The 15556-nt window shown below is 36.6% G+C and overlaps 1 protein-coding gene across 5 annotated transcripts in view; it reads right to left on the reverse strand.

Moving 5' to 3' along the window:
* Positions 1 to 479: 479 nt before the first annotated feature.
* ACOX3 (acyl-CoA oxidase 3, pristanoyl) overlaps positions 480 to 15556 on the reverse strand; it is a 36641-nt gene continuing 21564 nt past the window's right edge. For all 5 annotated transcript variants that reach the window (XM_037385651.1, XM_037385670.1, XM_037385660.1 and 2 more), the window contains 9 exons: positions 14529 to 14651; positions 12749 to 12869; positions 12145 to 12264; positions 11352 to 11465; positions 9567 to 9682; positions 6748 to 6922; positions 6192 to 6259; positions 5411 to 5497; positions 480 to 1789 (listed from right to left, as the gene is read on the reverse strand). In XM_037385651.1, coding sequence (XP_037241548.1) covers positions 1670 to 1789; positions 5411 to 5497; positions 6192 to 6259; positions 6748 to 6922; positions 9567 to 9682; positions 11352 to 11465; positions 12145 to 12264; positions 12749 to 12869; positions 14529 to 14651 — 1044 coding nt within the window. In that variant the 3' untranslated portion in view covers positions 480 to 1669. The remainder of the gene's footprint in view (positions 1790 to 5410; positions 5498 to 6191; positions 6260 to 6747; positions 6923 to 9566; positions 9683 to 11351; positions 11466 to 12144; positions 12265 to 12748; positions 12870 to 14528; positions 14652 to 15556) is intronic.

A 15556-nucleotide genomic window follows, 5' to 3' on the forward strand; every position in this document is an offset into this window, starting at 1 on the left:
TACAGTTTATATGCAAGATTTACATACAGCTGTTTGCCAGCTGTGAGGAAGGAGGCAGGAAAAGACCACATCACTTAGGAAGAATTCAAAGGTGATGGTGAAATCACATGTGTGTAGGACAGTGAAATAATGCCAATGATCAATTGATAGTACAGAATGTGGACTGACAGATCAATGCTACTGATGTCTGCATTTTATGCAGTGGGGCATCTCTTCCCCATTTGCCTTTTTCACTGTCAGAGATCCTGGTGTTCACACTGGATATTGGGCATAATGTGCTCTGCCTACTTCATTCAGGTCTGCACAAATACAAGCAGGAGACACTTGCTGGGTTCCCTACTGATTTAGAAAATAGATGAAGATAATCATGAGACTTCATGATTCCATAATATCCAATGATAGGTATTTCGCTGCATTGATCTGTTCTTTTTCCACGGGACGTTGCCACCTATTGGACGTTATTAAAAGAGGCAAAACAGTTCAAAGAAAATAAACACTTTATTCTGGGATTTTTTCAGCAAAGGCAGCTAAAGTTTTGACTGTTGCCTACAGTTCAATAGCTAGACAAACAGCTTCTATTGGGGCATCCTGAATTATGCCATAATTCATATAGCTTATTAGAAGAGAGGCAGAAAAAGAACAGGCAACACTTATCTCTGGCAAAGAAAATGAAGTTCAGAGGAAAAAAATACAGGTAAGGTTTAACAAGATAGTTTTTATCCATTTTTACAATGGGATGATAAACAACAGTTTTAGCATTTTGGGGGTTTTGTTTGCTTGTTCAGTTTTTTGTACTGAAGTGTGTTGAGGGTGATCATCTTTCATTGACCTTGAACTTGTGGTGGTAAAATTATTAAAATTTAGGATTGAGAGGTCTGACTAAGAAATTATCTTTACTAAAAGAACATTCCTCTGGACTAAAAGCTAACAACTTTTAGATTGGTTCCAACTTCCCACTTCTGAGGCAAGAAAACACTGTGCCACTAACACAGGCTCCATCAAGAGCCATCTCTTCATAATGTTATTTACTGTTTGATTCCTTAGAACTGCGGCAGTTAGCAAGCTACCTAAGGAGTCTTTGCCTCCAGGGAAGGATACCTGGCTTTGATAACATTGAAGTGAATGCTTTTCCTCACCTTTTCCTCTTTTTTCTCAAACAGCATACAGGTTGGGTCTTTGCAAACAGTTGGCTGAGAACAGGCCAGCTGCGGGGGAGATACTCTCTCAATGTTCTCTCACTATGATCACAGTTAATAAAGCTTCTGTCTGGCCTGTCCTAAATTGTTTTTGCTTTTGTTCAAATTATTCATAACCCCTGGTGGGAAATATTTTTTAATCATTTAACTTCTGTAATATGACAAGTAAAGTCAAGAGACTGATTGGAACATTTCTTTTATAGAAACTTTGTAGTGATCATAATAAATCTTCATATTTTGTATATAATTGAGTAAATATGAATAGTGTGTAGAAGTGTTGCTTTTGCTCCTGTCATTATGTTAACAGTCCTTCAGACCAAGTTGGACTTGATTTCAAAGTTATTTTAAGACTTGGCACTTCTCTATGAAAATTTCTTTCATTTGCAGTGTTTGACATACGGTCTCATTTCCTCCTGATGTTTGAAACACAGTATCCATCTCAGGCCCATCCAGCTTCTTACAAGTTGCTTGGTTTACAGTCTTGACTTCAGCCTGCATGTAACAGGTTTATTAATACAAAATTCTGCCCACCATGAAGGTCTGTTCAGAGCTTTGCTGCCTTGAAGGATCTCTGCCCACATATTTTTATATAACTGCAAAATGATAATAAAAAATAATTAATTCATACACAAAATAAATCAAAGTTCTGCAAGATAAATTATGTAACTTATTGGTTGAAATGAGATTGTGATTGAATTTCTAGGTAACAAATGTGAATAATTATGAACAGGCAAGAATAAACACATAGATAAATCACAAAATGTCAAAGTACCATAAATGTCAGATACCCGTGTAAATAATCTAGACCACCTTTGGCATTAAGAGCAGGAAACCAGCAACCTCTATAATTTATTGTTTGAGTTGTATTATCAAAGGTAGAAATATGGAAACAAGGTCATATTATGCTAATCTTTGTTCTGTCCAAACCTGAAGACTGTGTCTGAGAGAACTTGTGCATATCTGGTTTTACCTTATTTCAACACATTTCTGGAAAGTAACATAACTTCTCTACCAGATGTGAGCTGTTCAATCTGAGCATAAGAAATTCTTCTCTCCTAAGCAGACTGTTAATTCATTATCTTCATCAATGTACAATTTTATGTGGAATAGTTTAAAAAAAAGTACATGGGAAGTACACTTTGCAAAAGTATAATTTTAGCAATATTTGGCAGTTCATAATTAACTGAAGCTTAAAACTTTAAATGACACAGAAAGATGAGGAAAGGAAGGCCATATTTTTAGCAGTAAGTTAGAGAAGAGTGTAATACAATATTAATGTAGTATAAAAGCAGTCAGCAATGTAAAGTGAAAAGCCTTTCCTCTACATCAAAAGATGGCTTTGCCCTATATATTTGTGATGATTTAAATAGCTATTGAAATATAATATATTTAATACTAAATATATTTTTACCTTGATTACGTGGGTTAGTGTTATTTATTCCATTCCAAGTATGCCTTAATATTTTCTAACAATTATAAATCAATCTTAAATTAAATGTGGTAATAACTTTGCATACTTAAGCTGACATTGTCAAGGCTTGTATGGGGAAATGATGTCCACATCATAAAAGTTTCTTTTGAAGAGAATCTGAATTCTTACTTAGGGCTTAAAACTGCCCATAACAACTATGAAAACTTTTCTTCTGCCCTGATTATGATCTGTGGCTCATGGTGCAAGGCACTCCACTGCAGTACAACACAGGTTATCCTGAATTTAATTTATTTTCCTGTTTTGCTTGGATAATCTAGGCTTTACCATACTGTAATTTTTACTAAAATGTTTGCATTGGTTTTTAGAAGTCGCAAAGATAGCAATGAATACAGAATTAAATATAGACAGCCAGAAAAGCTTTATTAATTATTTTCTTTGAGTGAGGGATTGGCAGCCTTTTTCAAATTTCAGTTGAAAATATTTACACAAGTTGAAACCCACAGACTTAGAGGCAGTTCAGAAAACCTTCCTGAATTCTGCAGAACATGGATTAGATACCGCTGCTTGAAATTATTTTCTCAATATGACTCAATGAATTTACAAAAACCTTAACAAATATTTAGTACACAAGGAAGTCAGTAGTTCTTAGTCTTATCTGTATGTCTCACAGACTATATTCCTAACATTCATCTCTAATATTAATAAGCCTCTGTGGCTTCAGTATTTGTGTGAGCTAAAAGCTAGCCAAAGAAGAGCTAGCCAAATCCATTACATGACAGTTTCATCAGCTGCTAAGAAATCTCCAGCTGACTGCTATAAAGGGGGTAGTATTCTAGGAACGGATCACTGTGTACTTGCACCATATTTTATATTCCTGCCCATAGCATCTGCTCACAGCGTCTGTTAGAGACAGAATAATGGGTGAAAATAGGCTTTTGGCCAATACAGATATTCTTAACGTTCCCACAGATGATGTTCCTTCTCTTAGGGTTACCTTTGGAGCTTCCCTCCCATGACCTCTTTCGTTCATTTAATCCTCTAAAATCTACAGAAATGGAAACAAAGTTTCTAGTGATGATTATAATCCTATTGTTGAGATGGCTGGGTATCTAGAGCTAGCCTTTCCTCCTTTATTTGTAGAGACTGTGTTACCAAAGTAATCATTCTCTTAGATCAGTGTCTTGTTAGAAACATCTGGGCTGCCTTCTGTATTGCTTGATCACCATGGGAACAATGGATGACTTTAGACATGAAGACACAGAGAACATTGAAAAGCATCGAGTACACTTGACTCAGCAATCCTGTCAAACTTCCTGGCGGTCTCCCCAGGCCCTAGTGGTTCTCTACAGGGTCTATCCACACTAAAACAAACTACTGTACTAAGACACTAGTCTCTACATAATAGTTATCCCACAGCTTGGCCCTGCTGAGTAGGGTTGGCCAGCAAGCAAGAATTTTGGTTTGCTGAGACTGGAATGAAATACAGCTCTTTAAATATGTCAAGGAAAAAAAAAAAAACCAGAGACAAACCACGACTTAGTATAGCCAAATCCATGGTGCACCCACATCCTGAATCCTGCTTGTAGGTCTGGTTATGACACCTCAGTAAGAATAATGCAGAACCAGGAAAGATACAGAGAAGGAAAACAAGGCCTGTGAGAGGAACGAAATGGCACTACCCAGACAGTCAATGTATATGGACTAAGACTAAGAAGCATTTTTTCACAGTACTCATAATTAAATTATGAGGTCATTCGTGGAAGCCAAAAGACAGCTGAATTTGAAAATAATGGGAAAAAATAATAGAGGATAGATACAACTGTGGCTGTTAAACAGAATGACACAAATACAGCCTATGGCATGAGATACCACTTAAACCACCAATTGCCAACTGCTGAGACACTAGGGAAAGAACACCTTGATATTTCATCTGTTTCACACACAACTGTGTTCCATGGCCAACCTCCTCTGCCAGTTACAGATTATCCTGTGAACTGGATCCAGTACGGCCATTCTTATGCTCTTAACTCAGCTCTTGCCTTGTGTAATTTAGACTACACAAAAAAATATCTCTCAGCCTTAACAAAGATGGATTATATATTCATTAAAGGAAGGTGAGATGCTGACATAACAGCATCCTTCAAATCTGTATTAACATTTCTGAGATTGCTTGGGTAACGCTGTACCTTACACTGGTTAACACAAGATAGTCTTGTCGTATCCTAGAATTCCCACTGGATAAACAGAATTCTCAAAAAAATGTGCAGTTTCTGATACAATTTTTAACTGGAACAAGTTTTACATTTTCTTTTATCTTAGTAAAATAAAAATTTTATTAGGAATTAAAATAAAGAAATAATTTCTACTCCACTTAGATGCACATCAGACAGACTTAGTGATGTGAATACCAGTAAAGGTAGTAAAAGCCTTAGGCAGAGAAGAAATATACCTTACTACCTTTCCAAGGTATTAAGCAATATACTAAAGACATGTTACTCCTGAAGGAATTTTAGGAAATGGTATTGTTTATATGTTTTTGTGTTCAGCAGCAGAGACACCCACAAGAGCAAACTAGAGCAATACTGTATGAGTTTCCCATTGAAGCCTGTCTCCAGCAAATGCAAAATGTAATTTTCTGCTGACATCAGTTTAAGTCTGGCACTTTCCACTGAAATGGTGTCTTCTTTTGTAGCTGTGAAGTATCTTGAATATCTTATGGTTATTTATGGGCAATACCCTTCTTAATGATGAAACTGACAAATCTTAAAATGGGTTTTCTTACCTCTCCACTAGCTTTACCAATGGGAGAGTTGAGAATGAAGTCAGGAGGAGCAAAAACATCAACCAGGGCAACTGCATCATCTTTCAACTGTTTAAAAACAAAAGACATACATTTGGCAACTTCTATAGCTGTCTATGGCTACCTGTGAACTACAGAGCAGCATAGAGATTATTTTCATAAAGTATCAGCTATTCGTAACTTAAGAGAAATCCACAATAAGGAGTCTAGATTTATTTTGCTTTTTTTCCTCCCAGGGTAATTGCCAAAAGACACTGTATTTTAAATGTTTTCCACCTTTGCTTATGAGTTTTAAAACACAATTTAACCAAGATGGCACCATTTACATACATAAAACCACCTATTCTTGAACTTGAAAAACATAACATCCAGAACTTCTCTGAACTTTTGCTTACCTGTAGAGAATATAATCCAGTTTGAAAAGTGTTTGTGTTGAAAAAAAAAAAAAATCATGAGCTAACACAGTAATGAAATAAATAGAACTGGACTGCAGCATTTCACTAGCTTTCCACTGAAGACTGCAAGGTCACAAAGGATAGAGTGTGATTTTGTAAGATATATTGGTTTTCAATTTTTGGTAAATAAACTAGGACTAGATTTACGGTCAATGAGTTACTAAACTTTACATGAAGTTATTCAGAAATGATTAATCTAATATCCTGCTAATTTACCCCCAGAAGCACAGAATAACTGACATATCTCTTCTTTAGTATTTGTATATTATATTATTATTTAATCACAACAAATAATATTCAAGGCTTACCCTGTAGCAGAGCTCCAGAATAGCATTCTGAATAAATCTACCAGCTTGTTCACCTGAAGCATAGCCACCTGCAAACACATTCACAAAGAAGCTTATACCAGTAAAGATTACACTGGTACAATCCTTTTACAAAGGAGTTTATCAGTTCAGTATTCAAAGGACTAAACAGGTGCTCCTGTGTAATTAATTGGACTGACGGTCTTTCACTAATGAGTTGACTGCAAAACCATTAATCTAAGACATTTGGAGCCTTTTGCATTAACAAGCTACACTACAGCATCTTACTGCCTATCCTCCACCCTCTCCCCCAAGCACTGGACCACAGCAAAACTTGTGAGCTCTCCATCATCTCTGAGCTAAACCAGAGCCTTTTGGGTTAATCTGTCTCTCCAGATTCCTGCTCCTGAAAGTTTGCCCAGAACGACTTTTTTTTTTTTATGTTACACAGGCAATAAGAAAATGCTCTAATCTAAATTCTAATTAGTATTTCCGACCCCTGCCAAGTTAGGACTGTTAGAAAGTGACAGGCGCAATGTATTGAGGGAGCTGATCTCACCTTGGTAGAGCACGGCCAGGTGTTTACTTAAAGACCAGAGTCCATACAAAGCACTGAGATTCTTAAGCACTGGCTGCAGGGTAGGTGGTATGTTGGGATCATGAGTGTAGTCATGATATCTTTGTAAGACTGTTTGTTCAATAAAAGCAATGGCTAATGATCGACAGTAGTACACCTTAGGAAACAGAAAAGAAGGACACTGAGTAACAAAATATAAGGAACCAGTCCTCAGCTGGTGCAAAATGGCATTGCTCTGGTAAAGTTAGTGGAGATCTGTTGATTTAGATCTGCTGATCTAGCTTAAGATTAAAGAAAGTCTAAGAAAAAACTCTAGGAGAAAACTTTCTACCATGTCTCTGCAAAAGTTAGTCACAAAATGCCTCATTACATGCCTCTTGAAAATAAGATCCTAATTTTCCACTGTGTTCCAGTTTGGGTACTCTCTTATACCAAAGGGAGCATAGACTGTATGCCTGTTACTACTGTAATTTGGCAGTTGCCCCCAGACTGTATGGGATCTAGTAGCTACATCAGACAGAAGACCACACCAAAATCAAGTCAGCTGACTTTAGGATCATTAATAAACTCATATAACTCTAAGAAGATAACGGTAGGTTTACATGTATTTAACATTATGCAGAGTTTTATAAAGACAGTAAAATCTTCAAAGTGCTTCAGTAACCTATTGAAAACTTATTAGAGTCCCTTCACATAATAAATAAAACATCTGATCATGTTAGCATGAGTGGATTCTGTTTATGGATTGAAATAGATTGCAATATGTTTTGAAAGATCCATCTAACTAATCCTTGCCAACTATCTGATCAGAAAGGCAAGTCAGCAGTTACTGTTAATACAGAGTATAAAACCTTAAGTGATTGTACTCACACAGGAACACTTGCCAACTTTTATATACTTCACCTTTGCTGTATCACGGCATACGTCCTGCCATGAAATAGACTGCTGACCAAAAACATTTTAGTTGCTGAACATAAGGGGAGGATGAAACCATTGCTGTTGTGGCTGATTTACTGCAATGCTGTAAACCAGCGTTTGTTTTTAGCCCATTTGTTCAGGGCTTTTTTTAATTTAGAATTAGTTGATTAGTTTTTTTCTTTTTTCTTTTAAATACCTGCATCATCCTTGCATTTAAATCCACTGTTGCATTTAAAAAAGGGATATTCCAAAGGTTACTGCCTCTCTCTTTATAGCTATTCAGTGGCATATTTATTCCAAGCTCAGATACAAGTATGAACTGCAAAATACACATCTGTTCTCTGCAGGTTTAGGGAGGACTTCCCCCTTACCAGAAAGGACATTTTTAGATATGAATATCAATTCCCTACTGAGAATGAAATAAGTCTTAACATCACAAATAGAGCATCAAGAATTATTTCCCTGTTCTCCCCTATAATTCCATTTCTATTTCCTCCTTTACATTTGCTTGCACTTCTCTATTGTTTCTATCAAGCTATCCCCAAACCAAAATAACTGAGGGATGGATAGGCTAGGAATCTCTTCCAGATCTCCTATAGCAAGAACAAATATTATATATTAGTCAGCCACTGGGCTGACAGAAAAGTGCTTCTTCATGCCCAGAAAGTTTTAAATCAAATATGTACATGTCTTTAAAGCATAACTTGTAAATCATTTTCAGATGGTTTTGAGGCATGAATTTAAAATAAAAATTCCCACTGTCCTGAAGATGAATTGCAGGGAGAAAAGAAAACCTAATGACCTCGGGTATTTCAATACCTATCTCAAAAGCAGTTATATGCCTATGTATCTTTAAAATTTAGCACATTTGAACATAGAAGAGAAGAGAACCTTCACACTTCTCAGGAAGTCATTCTCTCTAACACACTGACCCAGGCACCAGCCTCCCAAGAGATGGCCAACTGACAGGCAATCAGACTTGAATTTTTGGCAATTCCTGTTCTGAATTTGACCCTGAAGTTTCTCTAATAAGGTGCTTCTAGGGTAAGAATGGAAAAGATTTCCTCCACTCTACCAGTGGTTTCACACAGATCATCCCCTGTTTAAGCTAGGCTGGCTCCTTCTAGCTGAAGAGTTGAATATTCCTTCCTGATGTTTTTTAATGAGCTTTGCAGATAAGGTGAACAACACTGGCCATCTTCAGGGAATGGATCTCTCTCCTCAGTGACAAATGACAAGTGTTCTTTCCTTGGATGAGAGCCAGTTTTTCTCATGGAGGTAACAGAAGAATTTGGGGAGCCTGGGGATATACACTGAAATTTGGAGTTAAGCCATTCCTAGCTGTTAAAACTCTCTGGAGAGAGAGTGGATGGATCTGCTATATGTAGACTGTCAGTGTTTCCTTTCAGGCTCCAACGCTGTCAGTCTGGTATCTTTCATGAGTACTTTGCACTACAGAAATTAGAGATGGAAAAGACCTATTAGGTCATCTAGTTTACCTACCTGCCAGAGCAAGATTCTTTCCTACCGTATGTATTTGGCCACAAGAGCAGATGGAGATGTAATAATCAGATGCTGCAGGAGGTTTAATAGTAGTAGGTTTAGTCTTCAGAAATTGTGCTATCAAATCACCCAGCACATGCCTGCAACTTTTCTGAAGGAAAATATATCCTGGAAGATATATTCTGCTGACAGTAACTGTCCTCCTGCTATCAGGTTCTATACAATGCACATGGACAGGTATTACATTTTATTAGTTATTTCACTTGCTGCTTTGTGCTTGAGGAAATTGTACTTCATGACACAAGAAGACAGAACTAAGAGGATCTGGCAAACTTGGATGAAGATAAGTAAATAAAATAAGAAAGCTGAATAAGTATTACCTGACAGTTGTTTTTTGCCTCAAAATCATTTCGCCCAGACTGCTTCTCCTTGTTCAGCTTTAGATCACTTTCTCTGAGCAGGTAGCAAACCAGCCATTTATATGCTGCTAAAGGAACTGTGGAAAAGAGAGAACCAAAATCCTTAACATTCACATTTATGATGCAAGAAATCACATGCAGTTTCTACTTGCAGTCTCAGATTTTGTCACCTGAGATTAAAAGAGAGTGTTAATCAATCCATTAATATGACACTTTGCCTGTTACTATAGATGCAGTAACATCTGGGTAAGATAGTCAGATTGTAAATGTACAGTGAAGACATACCATGCCTGGCTAGTTCAAACTGATCCCAAGCCAAAAGACAAGGTATATCCACAGTTCAATTTAGACTTCTGACTTGATCAAATTTTCTTAGCTTATTTTCTTCCCATATTAAGACTTAGGTCTGCAAGATACCCAGTCTCTTCTGAGAATACAGTCCATCTTTTGTGGAAGCACATGACTTCTAACACTGCAAAGGTGGCTAAATGTAATTGCATTTGAATGACCCGCTTTGTACATAAGTGCATTACATTTTTAGAGAAGCCTGGGACTATTAAGGAAAAAAGTACTTCAGCATGAAGTCCTCGTATGAATCCTGCTTGCTTCTGTTTTAGCTTAAGATTTAATGTAGACTATTACTTAGGCAATTGTGAGTGTTCACATGCTGTCTAAATTCAGGCATCTAAATTAATAGTCCAGTTCCTAACAGAATGGAACAATAAACAGATTCAGGTATTTTTAAAACTATAGTCTGGTTCAGTAGGTATTACAAGAGGAGAAAACATGTGCTTAGGTATCAGTTCATGCTCTGCCAGATTTCATGAGTTGGAGACATACAACAAAGAAGAAAGCAACTAGTTGTTTTGAACTAGTCTTTTTCTTATAAGCATTTGTATTTTGAAGTTATTCAGATTTTACCCCATAGCTATTATGATACTATCTCACTTCATACTATGCATCACTATTGGAAGTTCAGCTTTTCTGCAATTATTTGAGCACTGAAGTGGTTACTGAATTCTAGCAATCAACTCGACTGCCCCTTATATATTAATATTAAGACTGGAGTTTCTTCCCCCAGTATGTTCTCAGTCTCACAGATTCACTTTTGCTCAAGGTCGTGTCACTATTTCATTATCTGCTCATTTCTTTGTTAATTTCTGCCTCCAAGGGCCTATCGGGGCTCATAGTAATACAAAAGTGGGAACAGCATTTAATGTCATACTTGATTTGATTATAGCAGAGTAAGCCAGGAAAACTGCAGGGAATTTTCTTTCACCATTACTCATTCTTCTCTATGCAACCAGAAGCAGCTGTTAAAATCACACAAACTTAGAAGCTTTTTCAATGTATTTCTTAATCACTTGTATGGTTTTCTAAAATAAGGTATTTTAGTGATATAAGGCAGGGGCAATCAATGGCCCTTACAACAGTTTCACTTGAAAACAATACAGTGGCAAAAAACCTAGATCACAAATGCTACTTTAGAGGAACAAAAACAGAAGAAAAATATCTGATGCTATCCTCTGTTCCAGAATTGAGGATGGAGACAATGGGACACATTTTGAAAGGCAAACTATGTTCTTAGTCATCTGAAATGCATAAATGCAAAGCAAGTCAGCAAATAGTAATATGAAAACTGTTTAATAAGTAGCAGAGGCTGAATCTCAAATCCTTGGATTCTTTCCTCTGGAAAGGAATTCAAGATTCTAGACTCAGTTTAACTGGTTTTCAGCAGAAGGCTACCTGAGGAGTCCATGCAATCTTCAACACTAACAGCTGTGAATTTCCAGCCAAGGATATGATGGTAGTCTTGCAAAATGTTTACTGTTCCAAAAGGGGATTCAAAAGGAGCTTTATCTGAAATACCAAAGAAAATAAAAATGATTTATAAGAAAAGAAATCAGACTCTTTGGAACTAAAAGCCTATTACAAAGCCATGCATACACTTGACAGGCCAGATGCAATTAGGCTATAATATATATTTTATTATGGCCTAGTCCAGCCAAATGAGGACTGATGGACAAGTGCTGAAAAACCCGACATCACTGCCTTTAAGTTCCATAACAGTCAACTCTCGTTGCTGAGTTTTCCAGTTCTGTAAGATGCTGGTGAAACTCACTGCTAGAAAACTGAAACAAAATCTAGAGAACTACAAGTACTGATGGATATTACTACCAAGTTAGGCAATATGCACTGTTGTAAGTACAATGAGCAGAGGATACCCAGACTTACAACAACTATAGTAGTAGTTCCACTGAACTAAACTGCACTTCTCAGGGAGAAAGATACTACTTGTATCCCCTGAATAGGGATGGCAAAACATCTAGCTAGCTTCTGCAAGATTAGGAGAAAGAATATTTCTTGCAGCAAATATCTGTGTATTGTGAACGTATCATATGATTGAGTCTGTAGCACATTATTTATGCTCTAAAAAATGATTAAATGACTGTCAATTGCTTTGAGTATGAAATTATCTCCTAATTCCATTAGCTACACACTGTTGGGTCCAGCATAGGATTCCACAATGAAAACTTACCTCTTATGTAATTCATCCACCTCATTAAGTAGTTGCTGGTTTGCTGAAGCAGGACATTGTTATCTCCCTCATATGTGCAGTTTGGATCATTGTCATTTCGGATTTCACCCAGACGATTCACTTAATAAGAACAAGTGCACGATTTATATATATTGCAATGTATTAATGGAAGCTAAGAGGAATTAAATAATTATTCTGACAAAATTGAGACAGTAGTCTGTTTCTTTATATATATTGTTACTAACAGAGGAGATTGAAAGTTCACTGTTTAGCTTGTGAAAATGAATATACTGGAAAGATTTTAGAAAAGCGTGGCATTCATTTTACAATGGGACTTTTAATCTGTAAAGTCTGCATCTTTATTTTTAGAACTGTGTCTGAATCACATGTACAGTCTCTTCAAAGGCTGATGCAGATGATGCATGGGTTTAAGGTTTTTTTGTGGTATCAGGTATGAAACAAACTTTAAAAATATGGATATGAGGAAAAAAACCTTTCTAAACTTATTGCTAAAATTTAGACACCATGCCACAACAACAGCCAAAAACCATACCAACATAACCATTCTCCTTCTGATCAGTGTAGGCAGTAGTCTGTAACTTACTGGCAAGGTAACCATGCCCTCCACAAGCTTCTCGGCATTCCTGGGCTGCTTGCTGAGCAGTCCAAGATGACAGTGGTTTGCTGGCAGCAGATAAGGCATGAATCTCACGTCCCAAATCAACCTTTGTGAAAAACAAGTTATGAGCAAGTAACAATTTTTACACAAAGTAAGTTTGTGACCAGTTAAAGTCATTCCTACATATACTGCTTTATAATGAAGAAAATGATCTTTTTTTCTTTAAAATGAAGAAAAGAGTAACTGGCTGTACATACATTATATTTTTTTTTGAGATCTGTTTAAGGGCAGAGCCTATTTTTTGCTGCCACCAAAAAAATCTGAAACAATTGAAAAACCTTCAGCACTAACATTATATGGGACAACAATAATTTGTTCCAGGTAATGGACACATGGGTACATCTTAGCTCAGATGCACCAGCTGACATAGCATTGAATGGGATAATTCACTGCTTGCCAGCCTTTTCCTCCCAAAGATCGAGAGGCAGGTGGCTGAATGTGGCATGTCCAGAGAAAGCTTCTATCCCCTCTGTGCCATAAGCAATCCTTCTCTCCCCAGTCAGCAAGGGATTATTTATATTTACTGCCTTACATGGTTTTCACTGATCTTTCAAGCATCAATTTTGCGAAGAGTAGGAAAACTTAAATGTACCCCCTCCATTTCCAGAGAACCACAGTAGCCTGCATTAAGACTCACACTGTTTGCCCTCCTTTGAAAATGTGTTTGGAATTCTAGTTTCTGGAGATAAGGGGTTGATACTACCAAAGCCTGTTTAAGGCTAACTCCCTGGTTGGGTTTTGTTTGTTTGTTTGTTTTTTAAGATCTCCTGTAGCACAAAAGGAATTCAAAAGGATTACATTCTTAATGTTGTCAACAATCAGATTTTTTTCTATCATTAATTTTTTTCTGATAGCCACTGTTTTGCCTAAGACTGCACACTGGAGACCTACAGAGATAAAATATCAGATTAAAAAAATCAAACAGATTCTTCTGAAATTTGTGCAAAGAGGAGAAATTAGAATACATTGCAATTAGTACACAGATTTTTCACAAGCTTTATTTAGCTAAAAAAAGCCTGAATGTTTAAGTGAGCTTTGAGCAAAACACAGCCAGTGTGCTGGCCCTAAATTAATACTGTCAAAATTTTAAATAATAAATATCAGTTCTATGCTATAAAACCCCTACAGGACAGCTATTTTGATTGCAAATCAGTCCTTGCACACAGACAGACAGATCAAAGTATTTCCTCTGTAAAGGGATGATTTCCAGTGGTCTCATTGTGGAAAAGAAACTTGGCATTAAGACTCAAAAATCAAAAATCTTAACTTTTTTCTCCAAAAATATTTATCCTAAGGCACGAACATGAGTTGCAAACTCAAGTCAGACTCACAGAGTCTGTGCAGGAATTAAGAACAGTATCATTTCAGAAAGTCTTTGATATATGCTCCCTGCAGTATCATTTACAACAGTTATAAGCTGAATTTGCATTATCATCATATATTTATGATAAACAATTCTGCAAGGGAACATAACTTTAAATCCCATAGAAACCAATAAAATTTGAACCACTCCATCAAAACTAATTTGGATGTTTTTCTGAATGCAACTTTAATCATTATTTTGCATGTCCCAGATTTCTGAGACATTGCTATAGCATTCTTGATTGTAAGATGGCCTCAGACTCCTATAGTAGGTCCTTCATTTAACAATTTCCAGTGTATTATAGTAAGAACTCAGCAAAGAAGAAATGTGTAAACTTCTTACCTGTCTCTGACTCCTTTGCTTTGTCAATATGCCTGCATAAAATTCTACGAAATTCTCAAACAGGGATTTGGAGAAATAATCTAAGGCATATGCAGCAGCTAGATAAGGAAGTAGACGCCATTGCTAGAATGAAAAATAATGATATTTGAATGCAAATTGATACATATTTTTTATAGTTATATATATGTAACTATCTTATAATATTGAACCAACCCATCCGTTTTTACTTTGCTCAAATTGGAAAACTGTTTTATGGAGAAGAGAACTTAACAGTACCTATATATCTATATATCTATATATAATTATATATATATATATATATGTAAGTACCTATAAACATAATTAAGTGGAACTACTCTATACACAAGTTGCAGTTATGTTATTCTAATTCATGCATTTTATGAATTTGTGATAAACGTTCTGTTAAACCAGTACAAAAGTTCACTGAAGCTTTGGGGACCAACGATATATTTTTGCCCTGTGTTTATACAATGTCTGGCATGCCGGGGCCAGTCATGATTCATGTGTTCCCTCAGTACTGGCATGACAGAGGTTGTAGATGTTTCACTTGCTTGTTCGTTGCTGAACATATGCTCCTGCTGGGTGCACGCATTCTGTGAAAAAAATCCAGGGCTGGGAAGCAGCAAAAAAAGCATCTTTGCTGCTCCTTGCAACTTGGAGCCCATGAAGGAAAACAGAAACTGCTTGAGGAAGCTTTTGTGGTAGAGCAAGAAGAGAATGAGAGGTTCAGCAAGCAAAGCCTGCAGAACAAGCCAAAACTGAGAAACACTAAGAGACTCAAAGTATAGTGGGAAGCAGACCCTGGCTTATTCAGAAGAGGTGAAAAGAAGGCAACTTTTGCCACTTTGTAGAAATCCATTAAATCTTTCAAAGTTACAAGACAAAGTGCAAACCTGGAAAAAAAAGCACCCACTTTGCGAGGACAAACTAGGCATGCTTGTTTTCAGCACTTTCTTATTATTAACCTTTCTTATTCAGCAGATCCAAGTTTCCTCTGCTGCGCAGTT

This window comes from Falco rusticolus, chromosome 1, assembly GCF_015220075.1.
Source record: "Falco rusticolus isolate bFalRus1 chromosome 1, bFalRus1.pri, whole genome shotgun sequence".
Lineage (NCBI taxonomy): Eukaryota > Metazoa > Chordata > Aves > Falconiformes > Falconidae > Falco > Falco rusticolus.